Source organism: Prunus mume, linkage group LG6, assembly GCF_029339155.1.
Source record: "Prunus mume cultivar Tortuosa linkage group LG6, ASM2933915v1, whole genome shotgun sequence".
Lineage (NCBI taxonomy): Eukaryota > Viridiplantae > Streptophyta > Magnoliopsida > Rosales > Rosaceae > Prunus > Prunus mume.
In genome coordinates, this window is record NC_142703.1 from 8,952,760 (window position 1) to 8,975,217 (window position 22,458).

Here is a 22,458-nt window from a genome sequence, read left to right on the forward strand (position 1 = left end):
ACACATATTACATAGATACTAAGACTCAAACTCAAAATCTTTTATAAGAAAAATAATTGCTCCAAACTATTACACTAATGAATCATTTGCCACGTGTCACGTATGAAAGTAGAAAGAAACATAGAAGATGTCTATGGGAAACAGAAAGAGACAGACACCAAACAGGCAGGCACTTTTCCAAGTGGGAAGTAGCTAGCTGCGGTCTCTGTTCCACTAGAAAACACATCATCAAATGTACATTAAAATAGAGATCAATGAATATTAATAAACCGAAACACTCTTTCCACAAGGCTTCAAATTATTTTATTAAAGTATGAAATGAAATGAAAACAATGAAGATTGGTTAAAACTTAAAAGAAATATGCAGAAAATGTTTCGTTGTCAAAGGAAAAATCCGAAGGACAAACTGGGAAGTGAGAGAGCAAAATTAAGTTAGAAGTCCAGATATTTATATAAGTTTTTTTTTTTTTTTTTGGGTTGGTGAAAGCTTGTTACTTGGAATATAGGGACGAGAGAGAGAAAAGTCGAACTTGTACGAAAATTCTTTCTCGCCCAACTCTCTGAAACACCACCCCTCAGATCTGTGTGCTGATTCTGAACATGGGTTTGTAATGTGTGTGAGTTGGCAGTGAAGAATGGCGTCCGATACGGCGTCGTCTGTGGACGAACAGGCACAGCTGGTTGCTTCAGTTGGTTCACTTGGAGGAGGAGGCTCCACGGATAACAGAGGAAGGCATCGGATTCTCGCTGAACTCAACCGTCTTGAACAAGAACTCAAATTCTTGCAGGTTTCTTATTTTCCTTTCTCTCTCTCTTTCTCTTTTCTTGGGTTCTTATTGCCACTGGCTTGTTTTCTCTGAATGTTGTTTGTTTCCCGGGAAAATTCTTCCTTGGAAAACATTTCCCTCTTCTTTCTTTTCTTTATTTGAGGTTCCAATTCTAAGGGTAAATGCAAAAGTTCTCTGCTTGGCTGTTAAAAGTAATGAAAGGAACTTTCTTTCTGAAAAAGAAAAGTCATATGGTTTATAAATCAAGACATTGCTTCTTTAAGCTTTCTAGAAATCAGAGTTTTACGGAAAAATTTCTTGGGATGGAAAATGGGTCTGACTACATATTGAAATTGGGGCTTAGAGTGGTCAGCCTTGAGGGCTTGTGATGCAGTTTACTCTGACTTTATAAGGTGTCAACTAACGAAATTTGATAATAGGGAGGTAATTAATCATCTGTATAATCGGTGAGGTTAGCAGATAAGCTGCAGACTTAGTCAACAGCACATTGGCAAGAGCAGAGGGCTGAAGAACTGTAAACTCATTGTTCTACGTGGAAACTATATGTGACTAGAAAACTAAAGAATGTACCTTTAATTCTTCAATAGTAAATAGAAAGTTGGCCTCTTTCACATTGGATTTATTAACAGCTGTTTTAGGGGTAAAATCATACTGCTTGAGTTACTGTATATAACTTGTTGCAAATCAACGGTGCGAATGGCCTATTTGACCGACAAGTTCTTTGTTGATCGGAACGGATAATCATTTGGCCCTTGATGACCTTTGCGTGCATTTTGTGTTATCATGTTGTATCATAGTCGAGCTATAAAACGAACGACTTCACAGCTCAGGTCTTAGAAGGTGTTATCCAGACCTCTTGTATTTAGGTTTCCAAGTGAAACGTATAGTTTTTTTTGCCTGTTCCAAGGCATTGATCCTGTAGGGACTTTCCAGCCTTAGAACTTGTACCAAAGACTCTTGGGAATGCTTGTGTAGGAACTTTAAATTGCCATCTTTGCTTGGTTTCTTTATCTTCTGGGGATGTTTATATTTCATACTCCTTGCAGAACTCTAGGTCTTGTTCTAATAATTTGGGGATTTCTTCAAAAATTTCTATTTATGTAGCTACATTCTGTGGTCTTCATAAATAACTAGCAAACAGCCTTCTGGTGCAAAACTACACCCTTTTAGACAGAATAAGCGCTTGCAAGTTGCATGCTATTAATCAGTTAAATGTATCGTTTCATTCATGGCATTACCCTTTTAGGCGAATGGTAATTTGATCAATGATGACGGGGGATTCAAAGACCTCTTCCAACCTTGGGAAGAGAAATGCCACTAGATTAAGAGCTAATTGGTCCAATTGTCAAAATGGTCATGGCGGGTAACAGGAAGAGGGCCAACGTTCTATGGGGTTGTCTTGTTCATGCTGTATTCTGGAACATTTGGTTAGAACGTAACTGGAGAATTTTTAAGGAAACCGTGGGGGTGGACTCAGACGAACTTTGGGATAGAGTGAAGTTTGGGGCCTCTCTTTGGGCGTCCATTTCTGCTGAGTTTAAGCACTATCATTATTCTACCATTCTGCGAGACTTTAGCGCTGTCTTAGTTTGATTATGTCCCTCTCTTAGGATTGTTCGTTAAATCTCTTGCTGGGGTTTATTTTCTTACAGTCCTGTCCTCTTTCTCTTTGTTTATAGTGTAGTCCTGTCTTTTGTTCTGTTCTGTTTGAGGAGGATTTCTTATCCCCTCTTTATCAATACAACGTTTCTATTAAAAAATAATAATAAAATAGGTCCAATTGTAACTATTTTTGTACATTCACATTTATGCCAAGAGACATTATTTTATCTCTATCGTTGTCATATAAAAAGTGCTGCAGAAAAGTCACTGTTGTGTTTGTACACACTCAGTTTACATTCTTATGTTACTTTCTTGCTTTGCATATCAGGAAGAGTTGGGAGAGCTCGAAAGGACTGAGAACGTTTCGACCATATGTTCAGAGTAAGTATAAGCAACGATTCTTTAATTATGAGCAAAGACCTAAAGGATAATCATAATTCTCAGAAGTTTTAGTATATCCTGTCCAAACATGGTAAATCTGATAAACTCAATGATAAGTGATAATCTCTTTTTCATTCATGCTGCTTAGATTGCTGCCCTACGCCGAAGGCACGGCGGATCCTCTACTTCCAGTGTAAGTTGTATAACCAATCTCCTCACTTTGAAACAACCAAAATTGCTTATATTTATAATGCTCTATCCTCTGATTTATTCTGATTGCAGAACAAATGGACCTGTAAATCTATTATGGGATCGATGGTTCGAAGGACCTCAGGATTCACAACGTTGCAGTTGTCGGATACTCTGATTTAATGCAATCTAACATTGCTAGCACCATTCTTAATTTTTCGTCTTACGTTCAAAATTTTGTATCAGGTCTGGTACAAATGGTCTTTAGGTTGACGGTATTGAATGTAGAATTTACCAATGACTTCGTATGAAGTTTGTACATTAAATTCACCATATGTAATTTGTTGCTCATTTCCACTTCATTTTGAACTGGCGCTCATGTACTGACCATAAAGCAAAAAAATAAAGCAAATGTGGGTTAGGTCAAGATATTGTGCTCCCCTTTGCATCCCCTTTGCACCCGGTCAATCTCCCTACCCTACCCATACATTGTAGTATTTTAGACTATCACTTGTCCAAAAAAAAAAAAAAACAAGAGGGTAAAAAATCTCTGTCTGGGCCTTTAGTGTCTGCTGTTGGTAAGGGATTAGACAAATTGAAGCCAACTTGAACTTTATCCCAATCAAAGTCGTGAAATTTGTTGTAAGATTGTAGACATGGGCTTGGGTGAAAATCCTGCACCTGTAATCATATGGGGTTGCTGGTGTTGAGACTTTTTAATCAACCCAAAATTTCAGGGGCCGACTTTTGGACAATCTAAAAGACTTGAAACTGTTTGTCCCACACAATGTTAGGCTACCCAAGAAAAGATTTTGTAACCCAAAATTCCAGGCTTGAGTGTTCCGGTCAGATTCAGATCAATCGGATGGAGGCCCTTTTTTATTTTTTATTTTTCAGGAGAGGGGGTAAACTCACACATACGAGTATTATAGGGATTTGAACCCACGACCAATTGAGAGAACACCAACAACCTTGAACCAATCCAACTAACACTTTATTGCTAACAAATAAATACAGCAAGAAGTTGGGTAAATTGGTAAAAACGAACAACAATCAACATCACAAGACAACTGCATCAACAATACCTGGCAATTAATTCAGAAGGGGCTGTTGTTGTCGAACTTGATGAAACCTTGTTTCAAAGTTCGCAATTTGCAGATTCAATTCAAGTACTGGGCCAGCTCATAATTGACCATATTTAACATAATCATGATTAAAGAAGCAGTTAACCTTCCAAGTGTAACATATTAATGTGATTAGAAAGTATTAATTGATCATGTGCTGTTTAATCAATGTATTATAATATACACACATGGTCTTAGTCAAGTTAATTCTGGTCGCATTAGGGGATAAGATTTTATAAACAGAGAGAGAATATAATTTGCTATCGACTAATTAGACCCCATTTTAATAACCTAGTCCAAATCACATTCCTATACATTGCATCATCATTACATTACATATAACTTATAAGAAAGATGCATTGGTGTTTGAACTTAAAATAAAAATTAACTTTCATAGGAATGCTAAACAACATTATTAAACCCTTAATACTTGATTATGTTAAGGATTCTCTTAACACCTTATCTCACCATTTGCTCGCTTCAATGGAATTCCCTCTCCTCCCTGCACTTTTGAGGAGAGAGAGAGAGGGATGAGGGGGCCATGTGAGGGCACAAGGCATCATCCATCGAAATGAGAAAAGCCCATTACTTTAGGCAGATTGGCTACGCTTCCCAAGCGAAGTGGGAAGTGAGACCCAACCAATAGCAATCAATCTTCACTTAGTTTTTTTAACATTTCATTTTGTGAATTGAGAAAGAACCTAAAAAAAGACCGTTAATTATAAGCATCTCTAGCTTTTACCGTCACTTTCACTTTGTCCTCCTGTTTGGAGCCATTAGTGCATAATTAGCCGTCCTAATTATAATCCAAATATGTCTCGGGAAGATCCTGCAATGCAACTTATACCCACCAATATTTTAATCCCTAATTAAAAACATTATCTTTCATCTCAATTTAGCAAAGTAAATTGACCTATAGAGCCAGTAACTTAGCTGCTTTATTCATCTGCCATCACATGCTTAAGATTTGCCAGCACAAAAGACTTTAAAAAACAACTAGCTATACGCAGCTTTGTGGCCAGGCACATGAGAAAGATAAACGGGTGTAGCACTATTTTGTTATTTTCGATCAATAACGTTATGACATGTATAATAACATTTTCACATGACAAAGTATTATTGAGACTTTTTAGCCCTAACTCAGATAAAACATGAAAAATAATGGAGCAATAATGCTACAAATTAATGAATTTGGAATAAAATGCAACTTGTTAGTATTAATTAATGTGTACAGTGTGTGGATATATATTGCTTTTAATTCAGACTGCTTGACCTTGACATTTAATCTGAATGTTTATGAATGATTTAGGAGAGATAAGAGGCAAGATCTAGCACAAAAACATGCAAATGTAACGTAAACGTCATTGTCATGTGCATGGCTTTATCTCCCTCTTTTTTTTTTCCTCAATTAAAATCTAAACTTCTGAAAAGAGAAGATAAATATGTCGTTTGCATGCACATGTTGGGAATTTAGTTTTTTTAGTATAAGCGATAGTCTAAACTATAAGGGATGGAGTTTCTCACACACACGCAACCAATATACCATGAGAAACCTGAAACTTCTTATCTACAGTAAAAGTTTTTTTCCACTAGACTAGACCAGTTGGCCTTGGAAAAACTTTGTGCCTTCGCTTTTGGATATTTGTGAAATTTTTGGGTCGTCTTCTTTCTTAAATGACAGAAACTTGGGAGGAGACTGACAATAGAATTTACAATACAAAGAAGAAGAAGGATTGGCGATTTAATTAAAGCTAATAAGCCTTCCCTGCTAAGTGCCAAATATGCCAACCCTATAATCACATGTATTAACACATGAGGACTGAGGATTCTCCTATTCAAAACTTGCACTGAAATATCTCATGTTTGAATTTGACCCACGAGGAGAATCCTGCGAAATACCCAAAAAAGAGAGATTAATCAAAACCATAATGGAGCCAAAAATATATATGCAATGATTGCAAATTTAGTTTGATTTTTACCAAATAAAGTTAACAATTTGTAGAGTCAGGTCCATGAATGACCCCCACCCCCCTCATCAATTGCTTCAATTGCGGGTGCAAAAATACAAAAACTGGGTGTGTAGATGCAGTAAATTTGGAGCAGAAAATGCACCTATTCATTTTAAGCATACAAATTTGATCCCTCTCTTCGTACATTAATTTAGAGTATCGCTTTTTTATTAGAAATGGAAATAAAATAAAATAACATTTGTCACCATGTGGGTAAGCTTTAGGAGGTCACAGTATGATTCTCAGAGGTCCATCCAACTAGTACCATGGCTGGAGGGAGGGAGGAGGAGAGTCAGGAGTTCAGAAATGCCATCTCTTTTCATGATTGATTCAGCATTCCCAAGTACCCATTTCCTCCAATCAACTCATATGCAGACTAAAACATATGTCAGGAAGCATATTAAATTAATAGATACAAGGGTATGTACAATTATTGGGGTGGGGATCAGCTTTGAATATTCAATCTTATTAGCTACCAGCAAACCTAGTTGGGCAGCTCTCATATTCCTCACCTAAATAAAACCAACAAACCCTCATGGATTTTAAGATTAAAATGGTGATGGTCTACAAATAAAGTAATTGAAATTTGCTTATAGCAGAAGGCGGACCGGTATTTGTTTTCTTATGAGATGCATTGCTAGGCTAGCTATCTTCTTTGCATGGACAGGGGTGGATAGAGGCTAAAATTATTAAGATATAAGGCTATGAGGAATGTGTGCAGAAGAGGAGGGTCGGTGAGAGAACATGGGATTTTCAGGTTGGGGAACTGTGCTATCTTACCACATTCATATAACCAGAACATGGGAACTTGAAAGAGGAAGCTATGGGGGCCCCACTGTAAACTAATAATCACATGAGGTGGGTTAGTAAAAAATATTTATCTATCTCGATTCATTGCCGACCTCTCTCTATTTCTCTCGTTGTTTTGATAAGATAGATAAATAAAAGGAGATAATGAAACGGGAATATGGAAGTTTTTCTCGTTAGTCAAACTGTTTCTTTTTAGAAAGAACAAAAACAAGTTTGCAACTTCTTTTTTTTCGTATAGCAAAAATCTCTTTAATTATGTTGTGTGGTATAATTTTGTGTGTGTTTTTGTGAAGTTAAAAAAAACACAAGTGGAACTGTGGAAGAAGGGATTTGCAGATCTGGATGCATGTGGATTAAATGGAAAGAGAAAGATAAAAGTAAAAAATAGGGTCTGCAGTATGCTTATCTTTAATATGATATATAATAATTGGTGAGAGAGAGAGAGAGAGAGAGAGAGAGAGAGAGAGAGAGAGAGATGCTAGGTTGAAGAGAAGAGATATGAAATACATAACAGGTGGAAATGCTCAGAAGCAGCATGTACACAGAGTAATAGGGTCACATGGAGCAACCAGATAGGCCATGGGTCTTTTGCCTAAAGACAATACACATGGGGTTGGCAGCCTGACCCCAATTTTGTTCATGATTGAAACCCCACTTATCATTATCATGAGCTCTCTCTTCTGCAACTTATTATACATAGTGCAACTCCCAAAAACCCTCGGTTTGGCAATCAGGGAAGTGATTTTTCTGGTCAAGGGGTTATTGTGCAGTCCAATAATGAAGGGATATGTTATCCACATACACAAATTGCCACCAATTTGGATAAATTCGTTTCAAAAGGCACATATACACCATAAGACCGTCATTCTCATACTACTATACAACACAACTATGTTCTTATCTTTCTCCTCACGTTACAATATATCATTCATGTTCATATTTCTCCACACATTACGTGACGAGATAGGCACTATACATTGGTGATATACTTATCCCCCTTATACATTCGTATATTATATATGAATGTCATACAATGTGTGTTGTGTATAGAGCAACTGACAGAAAACAGAGAAGCTTTTGATACCATCTCCTTAAAAATATCGAGTTCAAGTAACCCCATCTGGTTGACCAATTGACTCTAAGCTCTCAATTCGAGAGATCAACTCATAATCGACCAAACGCAAACTAACTTTGCACTTTATAAGCTGTTTTGCCCATAATTAATAATGCACACAGAAAAACCAAGATATAATAGATGAGAGATTAACTTAACACCATTAACCGTGGCCTAATACGTAATTAAACCCAAAAGATTAACTATATCTGAGAGAACATGTACTCGTGCTCACCTAAACCAAAGCAACCCAAGTAGCTATTATATGGTGGATTTGGCAACCCCATGTCCATAAGTTGAGAATTCTAGCGTTTTGTGTTTGGAGTTAATTATAATTAACAAGCTTGATCACTTGGGTTATGTTACTTTTGGTGATTTTTCATGCTATATTTTGCCTTCTAATTTAAGAAATGTCATCGAATTCAACAGATTGTTAACTCTCCCATGGCATATAAGCTATTAATATGTTTTTTTCCCAAAGCAAATTCGCCGCCAACAGTAGCAGCACCATCCGCTAAAATTTGTTCCACATTCGTTTTTATCAAGACCAAGATTTAAAAAAAAAGTCAGTAACCACATATAGTAATATTATGTGTGTTATATTTGTGCGCATATTTAGGCACGCATTTGCTGTAACCTTAAGCAAATACGCCTGGAGAATTATTTTAAAACCTTTTTGCTCAGATAAGTAAGTGTACCGTTACTCGGGAAACTAAAACCCTAAATTTAAAATGAACAAGAATTTATGGAATTCAGAACAGATATTAAGGAGGGAAAGCAGAGACCCCAAATGACCTTTGTTCAAGTTGGGGCTTTGGGCACTCATATCATGGCATATTATTGGTAATTAATATGGTGTGTGGATTGCGTAAAATGCAAGCAGTTGATCATAGAGAGTGGCATCTTTAGCATATCACCAAATGATTGTGGTCTCTTCTGCCTTTCTAGCATCTAAAAAAAGTTTGGTTGTAATCAGATGAAACGAATGCGACTTCACATTTACCATTTCCCTTTTTAAATAAGACATGATTTCAACTTAAAATTCACTACTACTTCAATGCTAGCTAAAATTCCAAATTTGCTTCATTTTTCAAATTGGATGAAAATGACATGATTGATATCGGATTGACAAGGAACACATATTACTATTAAAGAAAATAGAGAACACACATGTAGGTTAGGCCAGTTGGTTAGGACACTAAGTCCGTCTCATTGTACTCAAATTCGATATTTATTTTCGATAGAGTAGATTAATCAGCTTAACTAGATGCTTTCACAATAATTCAACTCGATGTGGCGTCGATTATTGTCATAATTCCCTTGAATATTTCAATCAATCTCTATCAATGTATGTTATGCCATAATCACCTTTTGTTTATCCATATTTCTAGTCCTTCCACCGTCAATCATTCATTATGCTAATTGTAAGGATCAAAACTTCACAATTACCTTTATGTGTGTGAGCAATAACACATAGTTGTTGCCAAATTTATAAACCTAAGTGTCCAAGACCTATTATGCATGATTTGATTCGAGTCATCGACCATGTTTGAGGAAGAATGTCGACTTTGTTTGGGAATTCTCACCAAGCGGTGAGCCCTATCCATCCTCTCTGTATTCCTCATACGTGCCAAACTAAACAGCCACCCTTATACATTACATCATCCAAAAAAAAAAAATACATCATCCACGTAGCAAAACCCCGTAAGGTTTTATGTCGTCCTATTGCTTCCTGCCCCTTGATTCTCTCCAAGACCATAGTCAGTGGTCCGTTATACCTGTGTCCTTACGTGGACTCCGCTCCACCTGTAACTTCACACGCCCTCCACGTGGCCCTCAATCAGGTGGGTCCCTGAGCCGAGATTGAGTTGTCACGACGTCCCGTTTTGGCGAGCCATGTGGCCGTCCAATTGTGATGAGACTAAGAAAGAAAGTAAAGTATTTACGTGTAGGAGAAAAACTTCACCTATTTTCGTTTTATTGTCCTCTTTTCTTATCCATCTAGTTTTTTCCAAAAAATAATGAAACGGAAATAAGAAAGTATTTGAAAAGAAACGGAAATAGAGAAGTATTTTTCTCGTGATTCTCGTTATTGTCTTTTCTTTTTGTAGTTTTTTATTTCTATGTCCCACTAGCCGGCTATAAAGTGGAGTAACTGCAGCAGGCACTCACTCCATCTCCACGGTCCGCCTGATTGAGGTGAATCAACGGCTGAGATCTTCCGCCGTAGAGTAGGTCAAACGGATCGCCGTTGGGTACGCAACTCGAGCAAGTGGGTGCATGCAGAAATCATACCCACGGAGGAGGCTCGAGTGCGGTGCGGGTCCAGGGTCCGTGCTCTCTCGGTGCAGGCAGCCAGTCCTCTCTCACTTCTCAAAAATTAGAATCCCAATTTTCACAGAAGCCCGCCCATTGACCCCTTGACTTACAAGGGCACAATTGTCAATTACGTATTACATTGACTCATTTGACATTTTGAGAAAAGAACAGGGAGATAATTGAGATTTCAATGTTATTGTATCACTCCTGGCCTTCCATTAACTCCGCCAACCCCTTTAAAAGAACCAGAAAAGCGGGAGACACTGATAAAGGCGTAGTCAGAGCGAGAGAGAGAGAGAGAGAGAGGGAAAGAGAGAGAGTTATGGAGAAATGTAAGCTTAAGGGTGGTAAGTGAGTGAGAAAATTAACATTAACGTTAACATTTTGTTTCGAGAGAACGAAAGTTGAAGGTAAAGGAGAGAAATATTTCCCCCAAAAAAAATGACGACAGGCATGGTGCAAGACCAGAACCTGGAGAAGCACATAGAGAAACAGATGGGGTGTATGGCTGGCTTCCTCCAGATCTTCGATCGCCACCAGCTTCTAACCGGAAAACGCCTCTACTCCACCAAACGCCTCCCTTCCTCCGCGGTGAGTTTTCCATTTTGCTGTTTGGTTCCCAGGAAAATGTAGGAAAATGATGGAGTTCCAATCGTTCTAATACTTTCTGTTTGATTTGGTTTATAATTCATTGAAACTCTCAGGCCGTGGTCGCGTCACCAGAGCCAGAGTCAACCACCAGGTCTCCAGAGATATCCAAAGAATTGGAAAAACAACCGCTGAACAAAACGGCGCCGTCGCCAGACCGATCGAAGCAAACGCCTCCGTTGACGGAGCTCCGATCTCCGTCACCGGAAAATCGGATTCCGTCATCACCCGAAGCTAATCCCAAGTCTCCTCTTCCTCTTCCCGTTTTCGAATTCAAAGAAGGCACGAGGGCATCATGGAAGTTCTCGAGAGAAGCGCCGAGACTCTCACTCGATAGCAGAGCCACCGTCGACGCCAAGGGAAGCCTTTACCCGAGGGAGATCCGAACGAACGCGGCTATATTGTGCGCCAGTCGAAACTCAGCCGATGGAGGAGCCGAGAGCGACAAGCAGCACCGATCGCCGAGCGTCATTGCGAGGCTAATGGGACTCGAACCGTTGCAGCATTCGGATCCTGAACCGATCAAGCTCCGGAGATCTGCGTCCGAATCCAGAGTGAACCGAGATCTGAATCAGTATCGGTTCGTCGACGGCCATACTTTTCAACAGAAGCAACCGCAGCAACAGAATTTGCAGAGTAATAATATTTCCAGCAATGTAGGTAAAGAGGACCGGAGCTCCAATCGGGGCTCGAATGCGAGGCAGTTGGATCCGAAGGCGCTTAACAATGCGAAGGCTCAAAGCAAAGGAATGGGGCAGAGGAAGAGCTTCTTCGATTCAGCGGACTTCTTTCCGGAGCCGAAACAGAGCGTCTCTGTTTACAATGAGATTGAGAAAAGGTTGAGGATGAGAGGCATCGACGAGCCGTCGAAAGATTTGGAAACGTTGAAGCAAATCCTCGAAGCTCTGCAACTCAAAGGCCTCCTGCACTCTAGGAAAGCTGCGAATCAGATTAATTCCAGAAACTTCGTCTACGATCGGAGTTTTGGCTCCAACGAATCTCCGATTGTTGTGATGAGGCCGTCCAGGTCGCCGAGTTCGAGTCACCGCGCGGTGAGATTCGGAAACGAGTCGCCGCCGAGTTCGAGTTTCAGGTCGAGGCCTGGAGTTCGACGGAACGGTGAGGTCTCGCCGGCGGTGAGCCCGAGGCGTGACCGACCGGAGAATGTACGGGGCCAGAGCAGAGGAAGAAGCCCGAGCGCGCCAACTCGGAGAGAGAATGGCGTGAAAAGTCCGAGTCGGAGAGGACCGTTGGTGATCGAAACGCAGAGGAAGGGGAATGATTCGGTGGAGCACAGGAGGGTATCGCCGGTGAACTCTCCTAAGCTTAGTGCAAGAAAGGTGGGGTCAGTGTCAGATCAACCATCCACGAATCGGTCACCGAGGAACATCAAGAAACCAACGGCTGAGATGAGCCAGCCAGCGGAGGATGAATCATCCACCACCATGTCAGAGAGCAGCATTAGCACCTGTTCACAAGCCGACACCGAGGTGGGGAAAATACCTTAATTATCATAATTAACTTTGATTAAACCTGAAAATTTGGTTGTTGAATTTAATTATTAATTATTAATGCCGTGGTTAAATTAACCTGCAGAGATGGAAGGTGGAGGAAAACAAAGACGGGAGGAGCTTATTGGAGAGGTGCGACAAGCTGCTTCACAGCATAGCGGAGCTGCAACCGAGCCCGGTCTCGGTTCTCGACGCGTCGTTTTACAAAGAGGAATCTTCACCTTCTCCAGTGATGAAACGCAGCATTGATTTCAAAGGTAAAATTATTGTTTTTTTTAATTTTTTTATTTAAGCGATATTGAGAGAATGGGAATTCTAACACATGAACTCAGTGCAAGAATAACTACTCCCTTAAGCTATAAATCCGTTGCGGTCAAACGAAATTTATTGATTCGTTTGTTAGCGTCCAGAGACTGCCATCATAACTGCCAACTTTCTTTGTTGAGCACAAAGCTCTGGGTCTCTGTGGTCTTCCAAATTGATATATTCCGCAGAGAGATATTTGATTGCTAGATTTTAGGTGTTACAATAGTGACGTCCTTGTTCTCAAATATAGGCTCTGCTTTTAGCCTTCTAGGTTTTACCAGTACTCTGGTACACTCTGTTTTTTTCAGTGGAGAGGTAGGGCTCCTCTGCACTCTGCTCCCCAGTGAATATTTCTAGTTAATGTCATAACCACCAATCAATAAGCGCCACGAAGCAGGACCCCCCAAATTCGGTAACTTATAAAGTCACACGTGGAGGGATTTGATTGGTCTTACCATTTTAACGAGAAAATACGTGGGTACGGTCACGGGGTTGTATTGTAGTGTGGATCGTATTTTTTGTGCTATGTGATAGTGATGCTGTTTGTTTTGGAAACGACGGCGTATTTCAGTCAAATGGAATTGATGAAACCCCTAACTGTAACCGATGACAATGACGCATTTATTAGATAAATGAATTAAGCAAACAGCTGCAAATCCACCAACCTCTGCAAAAAAGTTTGCCCCTCTACTAAATTTGCTTTGCGCCCCCCTTGGTCGTACGTGTTTAGGCCATCAGAGTCCTTGTTTTGATATTACTATGAATGAAGAGCAATGTGGTTGGTTGGTTGGTTGATTGTTTAATTTAATTTTGATTTCTAATTTAACTTTTGTTTTGATGAAACAGTTGAAATGGAAGACATTTGGGGGCAGGCAATGTGGGGGACCGAATCGGAATTGGAAGACTGCGATTTCGTCTACGTATCGGAGATCCTCCAAGCTGCCAATTACTTACCGGAAGAATCCGATATTTTCCTATTGCTAGAGAAGCAGCAACATCTCAAAGGAAAAGACACCTCCAGAGTTTCAACACTCGAGAGGAGGCTCATCTTCGACACCATCACTGAAATTCTAGACCAAAACCGGCAACTACCGCCGTGGAAGGCGGTTTCTAGCCAGGCTTCCTTGCCCGAAATTTGGTCCGAGTTTCGGAGAATCCGGAAGAGGGACGAATCAGAGGACTTGTTCGAGGTCATATGTGGGGTGCTGAAAAAGGACCTTGCTGGGGATGCATTCAACAGATGGGGAGACTGTTCGATCGAAATGTCCGATGCCGTTTTGGACATCGAGCGGTTGATTTTTAAGGACTTGATCGGCGAAACAATCCGAGATCTCGCTACTGTTCCCACCAACGCTAGTAAAATATTGGCGCCTTGTAGGAAGTTGGTGTTCTAAACCCGAGGGAAACATAAAGTTTTAAATTTTCGCGCGCTTTTTTTTCAATTAAGATTAAAATATGATGTTTAGTTTTAATTTTTGTTTTAGATTAGAAATTTTGGGAAATATTTTTCTACGTTTTGATAAACCAGGCAAAGTAAATCTAACGATCCGCTTTCGCAATCTGTAAAAAAGGAAAAAAGAAAAAAAGAAGATGGGTGTCTGTTCTAAATTCTAATATTATTTGTGGATTACATTTGGATATGTTGTGAAAAGTGCATGGACAGAGCATGTGCACAAAGCGGTAAAAAAAGAAGTGAAAGTAGCCTGAAAAGGGGGCAATGTTTTCAGCGTTAAAGCAAAGATTGATTCCTGTGTTTTGTCTCCAAGTGATGAGTAAACATTCCATGGCTGCTGCTCATCATCATTCCACCCCCACCTTAGCCTAAATTTTTGGATCTCATGTTTCGAAATCCAATGATATTTTCTACAATAGTATTCTCTCACAAGTGAAATGATAAGAGCACCCGTTGATGCGCACATGAGTTGCACGGATCATAAACATTTTATGTGTATTAACGATTGAGAGCTAATTCTTTATTTTCCCGTGACCGACTAACTCGAGCACGGTTTTTTCTCGTAATAAGTATCAAGAGAAAGAAAATGTAAAAGTGGATGAGGGTGTTAGTTGAGGTTGCTCCGTCTCAAGATCAATTTGGTATGATAGAGAAGGAAGTGAGTTGAAGTGAAAAACCAAATTAAATTGGCAACTGCATCTTGTGTGAGATGCTCCCAGCAGACTATGCGGTGAGTAACAAGCAGCAACTAGCAATCCAGCTAAGCGCCTAGTTTTGCCTATGAGAGCCTATGAACCAATCAGCAAAGGCAATGTGTCTCCAACTCCAATTAATCTTTTCAAGAGCTACAGAAGATAGTCCTCTTATTAGATCGGCTTCATGATCCTCAAAATTTTATTTTTCTCATCACATGCATTTCCTCACGATTTTCATTATTATGATCACTGTTTTTATTCATGTACCAGTAACAAAGCCGATGCCCTATTCAATTTTGTGGTCCTTCAATCATACAAGTCATATGGTCTTTGTAGACTTTCAACTCTCTCTCTCTCTCTCTCTCTCTCTCTCTCGTTTTGCTTTGCAAATTTTGGACCGGTTCAGTTTTTAATGTAGACATGTCACATTTGCCTATCCATAATGTAAGGTTACCTGTTTTCCCTCTCTCTTTCTTGCATGAGGAATAGTAAACTGCTGGGGTCACAGTTGTGCCCTTTATGATATATCACTTGAGCAAGAAAGAGTTCAAATTTTGTGGCGTTTGCTAATAGATAAGGGAACCTCAGCATGCTTGTCTGTTCAAAATTAGGTTTGCCCACTTAGTTTTTGATCACCAAGAGCGGATAGTTTCCAACTTTCCCCATATTTCCACCGTGAAAAAAGATGAATCACTAGATTAAGAGCTAATTGACGCCGCTTTTAAGACTTGTGAAACATGTCTATCTTCTCTCTTAAAGGTTTTATATGTGCATGTTATGAACTCCGTTTTGTTTCATAATTTCAGAACATGAATGTGTATCTACTGTTATATGTGATGGGTTGTCTCTGACCACACACATATATAATTAGTACAAAGAGTTTGATTGATGCATTAAAGCCACCTAACAAGGCATTTCCTTCATTCCATTGAATTCCCATGCTCCCTTTCTGAGTAGAAATCTTCCAAGAAAAAACGAAAAAAAAAACCAAAGGGTTACTCAAACAAGGGAAAGATGGGGTCTTTGTCATCTCAAAAGGGCACAAGCTTATCTATGAATGTGTAAGAGATGCAGACGGGTGCACTGGCACTAAGCACATGCCCATCTCTCATGGACTTTTCAATCATTTTTCTTCTTTTTTTCTTTGGGTTTTTTAGTTTTTGAATGGTGGCTCAATCAATTTATAGGTGACCACATTTGCCCAAAATTTAACTTAAATTTGTGTCCTAGTCTTGTCTTGGTAAATTGTCATCATCATCCCCCCCAATCGTTGTCTCCTCCATAGGGTTCTTTGCCAGAATGAAAAATTTGACTAAGCAACGTGAGTTCATTATTGGCTCTCTCTCTCAGTTGTATTGTACTACTGCCCCAAACCAAAGGGTCACAGTCCTATGCAAAGTCACTATAAAAGGTCCTTTGGAATTCATATATGGGTAATCATCTAGTACCTTATTTGGTTATGTATCCCATCTGTTACCAATTCAATTGTCTCTACAACCCATGTTTTTATATCACCGCATGCTAGCTACTTCATAACTATTTGCCTATGAACTCACGGATTTTCGTCATCCCATGATTTTTAATTTTCTTTGAAAAGAAAAACCCACATACCCAATCGTTAATTAATAACCTGTAAGTCAAGAGGTTAAGATCAGTTACCTGACATCCGAGTACTCATATTCCCTGCTCAGAAATCACTTGTATACAAAAAAATGAATATTTTTTTTTTTTTTTTTTCACACAAAGGAAAATTATAAAAGTTTGAAGTGGATCGGGCCTTGTAATCTACAAGGCAAGGATTGCTTTGGTTTGCCTTTTTTTATATTCATTCTGGGCCTTATCCATATGGGTTTAGGCTCTAATGTAGAATATGGAGGTTTCAAAAACTACCGAGGTCTACTAAATTATGGGCCAATAAATTGCTCCTCAATCAGTCAGACTTGGAGGGCCATGGACATCCGCCCCCAGCTTCTCACCTCAGATTGAAGAAACAACCAAAAGCCAAGCTGCTAAGGCTTCTACTTCGCCTTGCCCATTTATGGGTATGCTTTTCTGTCAAATTCTCAAAACTATATTTAGTCTTTTCTCGAATTTGTGCTTGTTTATGTATGCTATGGGGGAATAATTTGCACACAGAGCCTTCCGGCCTATGTTCTGCACAGATTATTTGAGACCGTTTGATTTTCATCAAGTTTGGATGATGATTATGATGATGATGGCATGTCCCCAATTGTCATTTGAATGAAAACCCTTCAAGTCTTTAGCTTTTTATATCACACACACACACAAAGCATGATGGCATTACAGTGTTTATGAGCAAATGGAGAGGTGAGAGAAAGTGAAAATGCTGCTTACAGTATGAACTCAATTAAGGGACATGAGGACACTTCATAATGACTAGCTAATGACATCACAAGGGTTTTGTGGGAGGATAAGCACAGAATTTACGTGTAGTGGCTATAGTAAAAGCCTGTAAGTATCTTCATTGGAGAATTTGAGGGCTGAGCTCTTTGCCCCCCATCAGTATTTTTGGTACCAATTTGATGGTTTTCTGGTCTGAGAATTTCTTCTTCTTTTTTTTTTTTTTGGGGTACAAAATCCAAGGTTGTGTTTATTTTGTAGATTAACTTGTGTTGCTTGACATGCAAAGAAGATGCGTATCTGAATGATGCTTGTTAGAACTTAGAAGAAGAGCAAAAAATTCTTCTTTGCTAGTTATTTTTGTTTTCCTAGACTCTGAACATACTTAAAATATCCACCACTATCTCTGCTATCTGAACACATGAAAAACTTCATAGTATTTTCTAATGGAAGAAATCCACTTCCATAAGTGATAAGTTGAATATTTTAATGGGTCAAAGTTGGTCATAGCACTTTGTTACTCTCTTGGTGAGACAGAAAAGACTGCAGATGAGTCTCTGAACTTGGCCATTTAGCAGCAAACTGATGGTGGGAGACATTGCTGGGCCACCCTCTGCCGAACTTATACCCTACATTAAATCTCAGGTCAAAAACCTCTTTCTTCTCACAAGAAAACCTAATTAGCTTTTCAATTAGGGAAAAAAAAGAAGATTTGAATTATAATGCCTTGTCAATTGTCATATGTACATCATCATCATCATTATTATTATTATTATTATTATTCTTTTTTCTCTCATGCCTCATGAACCACATTTTTAAAACAAATTTGTTTCAACTAGGATCAACAAGTTCCTTGAGTTGACACACCATAATCTTTCAGTTGCTTGTTGGAGCTGCAAGTTTCATCTGTTGTCCAAATTTGTATCACAAACTTTCAAGTCCAAGAACCAGATATTTAGCATTGAGCTTTGTTGTGATGACATTTCTTTGACATTCTATAGAGCTTGAGTTTTTGCATACTTCATCCAAAATCACCTATTTCCCCCTTGGTAAGCATCCCATGGTGTTATTTGGAGCAGTCATTAGTGTTGTGCCTCTGGTTTACTTTGCCTGCATAAATCATGATTTATAAGATGCTGTAATTATTATGATAATTAATATGAACAGAGTAAAGCAAATGTATATTGAATCATTACATAGTTTGAAGCATGGTTGCTTGAGTGCTGGATCATTGGATAGCTCTGGAGGGTCCTGACCAAATATCATCTCACAGCTCATATCATCAAAATCTGGAATATTCAATGATACAGTGGAATTACATCAATAGTTCAACTCTATTTCACTGATCATGGATTTTGAAAATTTGATTTCCTACGCATTACTATAATTAGCCGCCAGGTGGTGCATGCGAAAACCGTTGATATTGGGTGCTTTGTAGTGACATTATGTGTGGGGCATAGTAAAGATGATTGGTCTCATGGAGGAAAAGGAGAGTTCAGAATTAGCTTGGAACAAATCATGAAGTTTTGTACATTTGATATATGGCTAGGAATTCAGGTCCCAAAATCTCATGTTAGAAGTTTTGTGTTTCATATGGTACTAATCTATATATGCTTGGGGTCCTCACCTGAATGCTGGGTCAACTTGCAATTTTGCACCCTTTGTGGTTTATGCATGGACCCTCCATTGACATGATGAGCATGGCCCTCCACATTTAAAGTGCCTATTACTTTTAACAGATTTACTTCTTTCCATTTTTGTTGATCCTTAATTAACTGTTTGAATAGCAGATTTACTAAAAGAGGTATTTAACATATGTTTTGTTGCCAGAAGTTTCTCTTGTATTAAGATCCTGAAATACTCTGAATATACTCCTGTTTAATTCTGGAAACTTACTTGGGACCATGTTGACTGGAGTTCCAAGGGAAGATTTGATAAAGCTTTGAGATGGCATCTTACACATATTAATGCACATCCCCACACAACTGGTTTCCTCTAAAAACCTGCAAATTTTTTGGACAAATGACAGCAGAACAACTTAGATAATTATCCCAGAATGAAAAATCTGAGAAAGGAAACTGTTAAGCTCAGATTATGTGATAATTAGATGGTTATGATGGTAATACAGAAGAAAGAAGCCCACAATCATGGGTGCAGATTGTTTCAAGCAGTGAAGGTGTCTTAGGTTGGTGAGGTGGGTGGGGTCCTTTTGGGGTTAAATGACAAAGCTAAACAAAACTTACCTGCATTTCTTTATGTAGACTACATTTTTCTCTTTTCTTCCATCGAGCTCCGATTCCCTTACCTTCAAGATTAAATCACTGTAGTTAGATTCCCATTTCAACTCCATTTAAAATGCTTGCTGTCTCTGTCGCTATTGAACATCCGAATATGTGTATTTTTAAGTTACGTGATGAGAGAGGTAGACTCATAAATGCATATAACGCGTAATATGGCAGATTTTCTCATGCAAGCGAGATTGTGTATGTGATTGACGACTAATGAGTTGTGATATTTACACATTTGTTTGGCACAGAGATATCACACATGGAGTTGTGTGCTCCACAGATAAATGCATGGATGCAATAATTCAAAGAGCAAGGGATCTATCTAAGAAATGATATGCTCCTACGACCGGCCAAATGTAGTCTTGAAGTCACTAAATTCAAAAGTGAAAAAAAGTACTAATAATAAATAGATTCACATAATATAAAGAAGAATACTTTGTTCTACTTACCTCACAGGGTCCCACCAACCAGGCAAAGAAGATGGTGGTGAAGATAGCAAAGTATTCCCTTGCAAATTTCGATTGTGGAAGTATTGCTCTAAGCTGTCATTGGAAAACACAATTTATCAGACAAATAATGAAACCTATGCAAACGAAGCTCAAAAAACCCATCAAAATGGCAGCAAACAGAAAAAAACAAAGGCACCGCAGGCAGCCAAACAATCAAACATATCTTGATAGCAGCAATAATTCTGTCATTCGTCACAATGTTCCTCACCAGCTAATTGGATTTTTTTTTTTTCCAACAGAATTTCATTAACAAAGTTGCCTTTCAACATTGAAATCAGATAGTTTTGAAAGAAAACAAAGCAAAGGAAAAAAAAAACAGAAGTGGAATAGCTGAAGAAAACAATGGTCATATGAACTTGCCAGGGAAAATATAGGCTTTGGGAAGGCACTATCTAGAGCTTGAATAACTAGTTCTCTCTGTTTTGCTGGATTAAATTTTCTTGATGCAGCTGTAGCTGCCTCTACCAAGCTTTCGAAGCCACTCTTGTTGTTCTTCAACCCTGCATAAAAACAAAACAAAAAGACTCAAACAATGTCATTTACATGATTTTTGTTTTAGTCCCTTCCTTGAGAAAATGAAGATGAATGGAAGAACAAAAGTGAAACCTGTTGCAGCTTGAACATTCTGAGACAGATGATTAATGGCCATCCGATCAAACCAGTTATCATTATAGATTCTGCTCTTTTCTTCTGCACCAGTTACTACATCTGCTGGTATTATTATAGTTCTGCTTTTGCCTGTTGCTATGTTTATATTCTCCGCCGGCCGCGTTAGCACTGCAGCAATCGAACAGTGTCTTAGCTTATTGTGTTCATGTGCATGCCTTGAGTGAGCCAGAGTTGCAGCAAAGCTCCTCCCGCTTTGTAAAAAATGTGATGCTTCCATGTATGGCAGAGATAGAAGGAGAGAAGAACTAAGGGGATTTGAGAAGGAGATGTTGTTTATACAGTTATTTTTGTGGGGGGAGAGAGAGAGAGAGAGAGAGAGAGAGAGAGATGGTAATGAATGAGAACAAGAAGTGCATGGTGAGCATTTTAAGGAAAGCCCATATCAGATATCCTGTAGTTTTGGAATGATGCCAACTTCAAACTCTTGAAAGATGCCTTTTGATTATTCATTTGTTTGTATTGATGTATTGGGAATTTGGTCGGAGCCAATTTCCAAGTGGAAGTAAAATAATAAGGTATTTGGTAAAAACAAAACCAAACATAAATTGAGAGTAACGTCAGCGGCAAAACATTGGTTAGCCTAGTGGGTAACATCAACGGAGTTGCTATGTCCCTTGTGTAAATTAACTTGTTAATCAATTTGTAACTGTTGGGAAAAAAATTGGCTCACCTAAAAGATGCAAAGAAGTTAAGTCTGGAGCAACACAAGGACTTCTCTCCTCGTGCTTTGCTTCTCCATTTCAATGCAAGTACCACCTAAGTCATTTATCAGCTCTAGAGAGGTTGGCAATTTGTTGGGAGAGTTAGGCATTTATGGAAGTTTGTTGATTTGTTTCATGATCCCCCTACTCTTTGGCTCTAGGTAGGGTGGCTGAAAGTTGGGTGTGCAGCTGGAGGAAGCTTCCTCCTAAGTTCAAAGGCTTATCTACACCAGCATTATAAAGGGGAACTAATGCAAGAGAGCCAAGTAGCTGAGAGCTAGTGAGTAAGAGAGAAAACCAACATCAAAGCGTTGAGCAAGGGGTGAGAGAGAAACAGAATGTGAGGGTAGTGTTCTAAGAGGGCTTTTTATTGGTAAACCAAAATTGTAATCTTTCACCAAAGAGGATGCAGGCAAATAACCGAACCTCTATAAATTGTTGTGTCCTTTCTGGTTGGTTATTTCGGTGTGTGTGTGTGTGTGTGTGTGTGTGTGTGAGTGTTTGACACAGCCATTGTGTATTTGTCTAATGTTCGTCCATCAACAAGAAGATTATTGGGAGTTTTCTCCACAACAGTAATTCTGATGATAACTTGTTTCAGGTTCTACTTTTTATGATTTAACCCATAGAAGCTCAAAGTCCGGCCTTTATAATAATGTGGAACATATGAAACATTGTTTGAGGATTGAAATTTAGGGTAAACTACATACTGCGAGTATCGATCTACACACGTGCACATCGATCCGCCTACCCATTGTAGCTTCTTGGTTGTTTTTTGTTTGTTACCAAGTCCAAGCTTCGAAGGATCGCATAAGCATCTAACTTATATTTAATCACATTTAGTTGACATTTCCCATGTTGTCACAAGAGCATCCAAATTGTATTTTATTACAGTTTAGATGTCATTTCCCGCCTTGTCAGCTCTCTCATTGTTAATCTATTTGAGCTATTTGAATGAAATGCGTTTGATGATTGTATTTT

The 22,458-nt window shown here is 38.9% G+C and overlaps 3 protein-coding genes across 3 annotated transcripts; 2 read left to right on the plus strand and 1 right to left on the minus strand.

Moving 5' to 3' along the window:
- Positions 1-363: 363 nt before the first annotated feature.
- LOC103334182 (guanine nucleotide-binding protein subunit gamma 1) lies at positions 364-3,322 on the plus strand. Its single transcript, XM_016795112.2, has 4 exons — positions 364-788; positions 2,719-2,771; positions 2,920-2,964; positions 3,054-3,322. The coding sequence occupies exons 1-4, from the start codon at positions 636-638 to the stop codon at positions 3,136-3,138; spliced, it is 336 nt and encodes a 111-aa protein (XP_016650598.2). The 5' UTR covers positions 364-635; the 3' UTR covers positions 3,139-3,322.
- A 7,247-nt stretch (positions 3,323-10,569) lies between these two features.
- TRM5 (zinc finger CCCH domain protein) lies at positions 10,570-14,439 on the plus strand. The gene is made up of 4 exons (XM_008237120.3): positions 10,570-10,927; positions 11,041-12,474; positions 12,581-12,752; positions 13,648-14,439. Exons 1-4 carry the CDS (start codon positions 10,778-10,780, stop codon positions 14,193-14,195), a joined length of 2,304 nt encoding a protein of 767 aa, XP_008235342.2. The 5' UTR covers positions 10,570-10,777; the 3' UTR covers positions 14,196-14,439.
- Positions 14,440-18,064: 3,625 nt separating this feature from the next.
- Positions 18,065-21,106, minus strand: D27 (beta-carotene isomerase D27-like protein). The gene is made up of 7 exons (XM_008237119.3): positions 20,714-21,106; positions 20,468-20,607; positions 20,048-20,140; positions 19,554-19,615; positions 19,207-19,313; positions 18,507-18,599; positions 18,065-18,420 (listed from the first exon to the last, which is right to left on the minus strand). Exons 1-7 carry the CDS (start codon positions 20,991-20,993, stop codon positions 18,377-18,379), a joined length of 819 nt encoding a protein of 272 aa, XP_008235341.2. The 5' UTR covers positions 20,994-21,106; the 3' UTR covers positions 18,065-18,376.
- Positions 21,107-22,458: the final 1,352 nt, after the last annotated feature.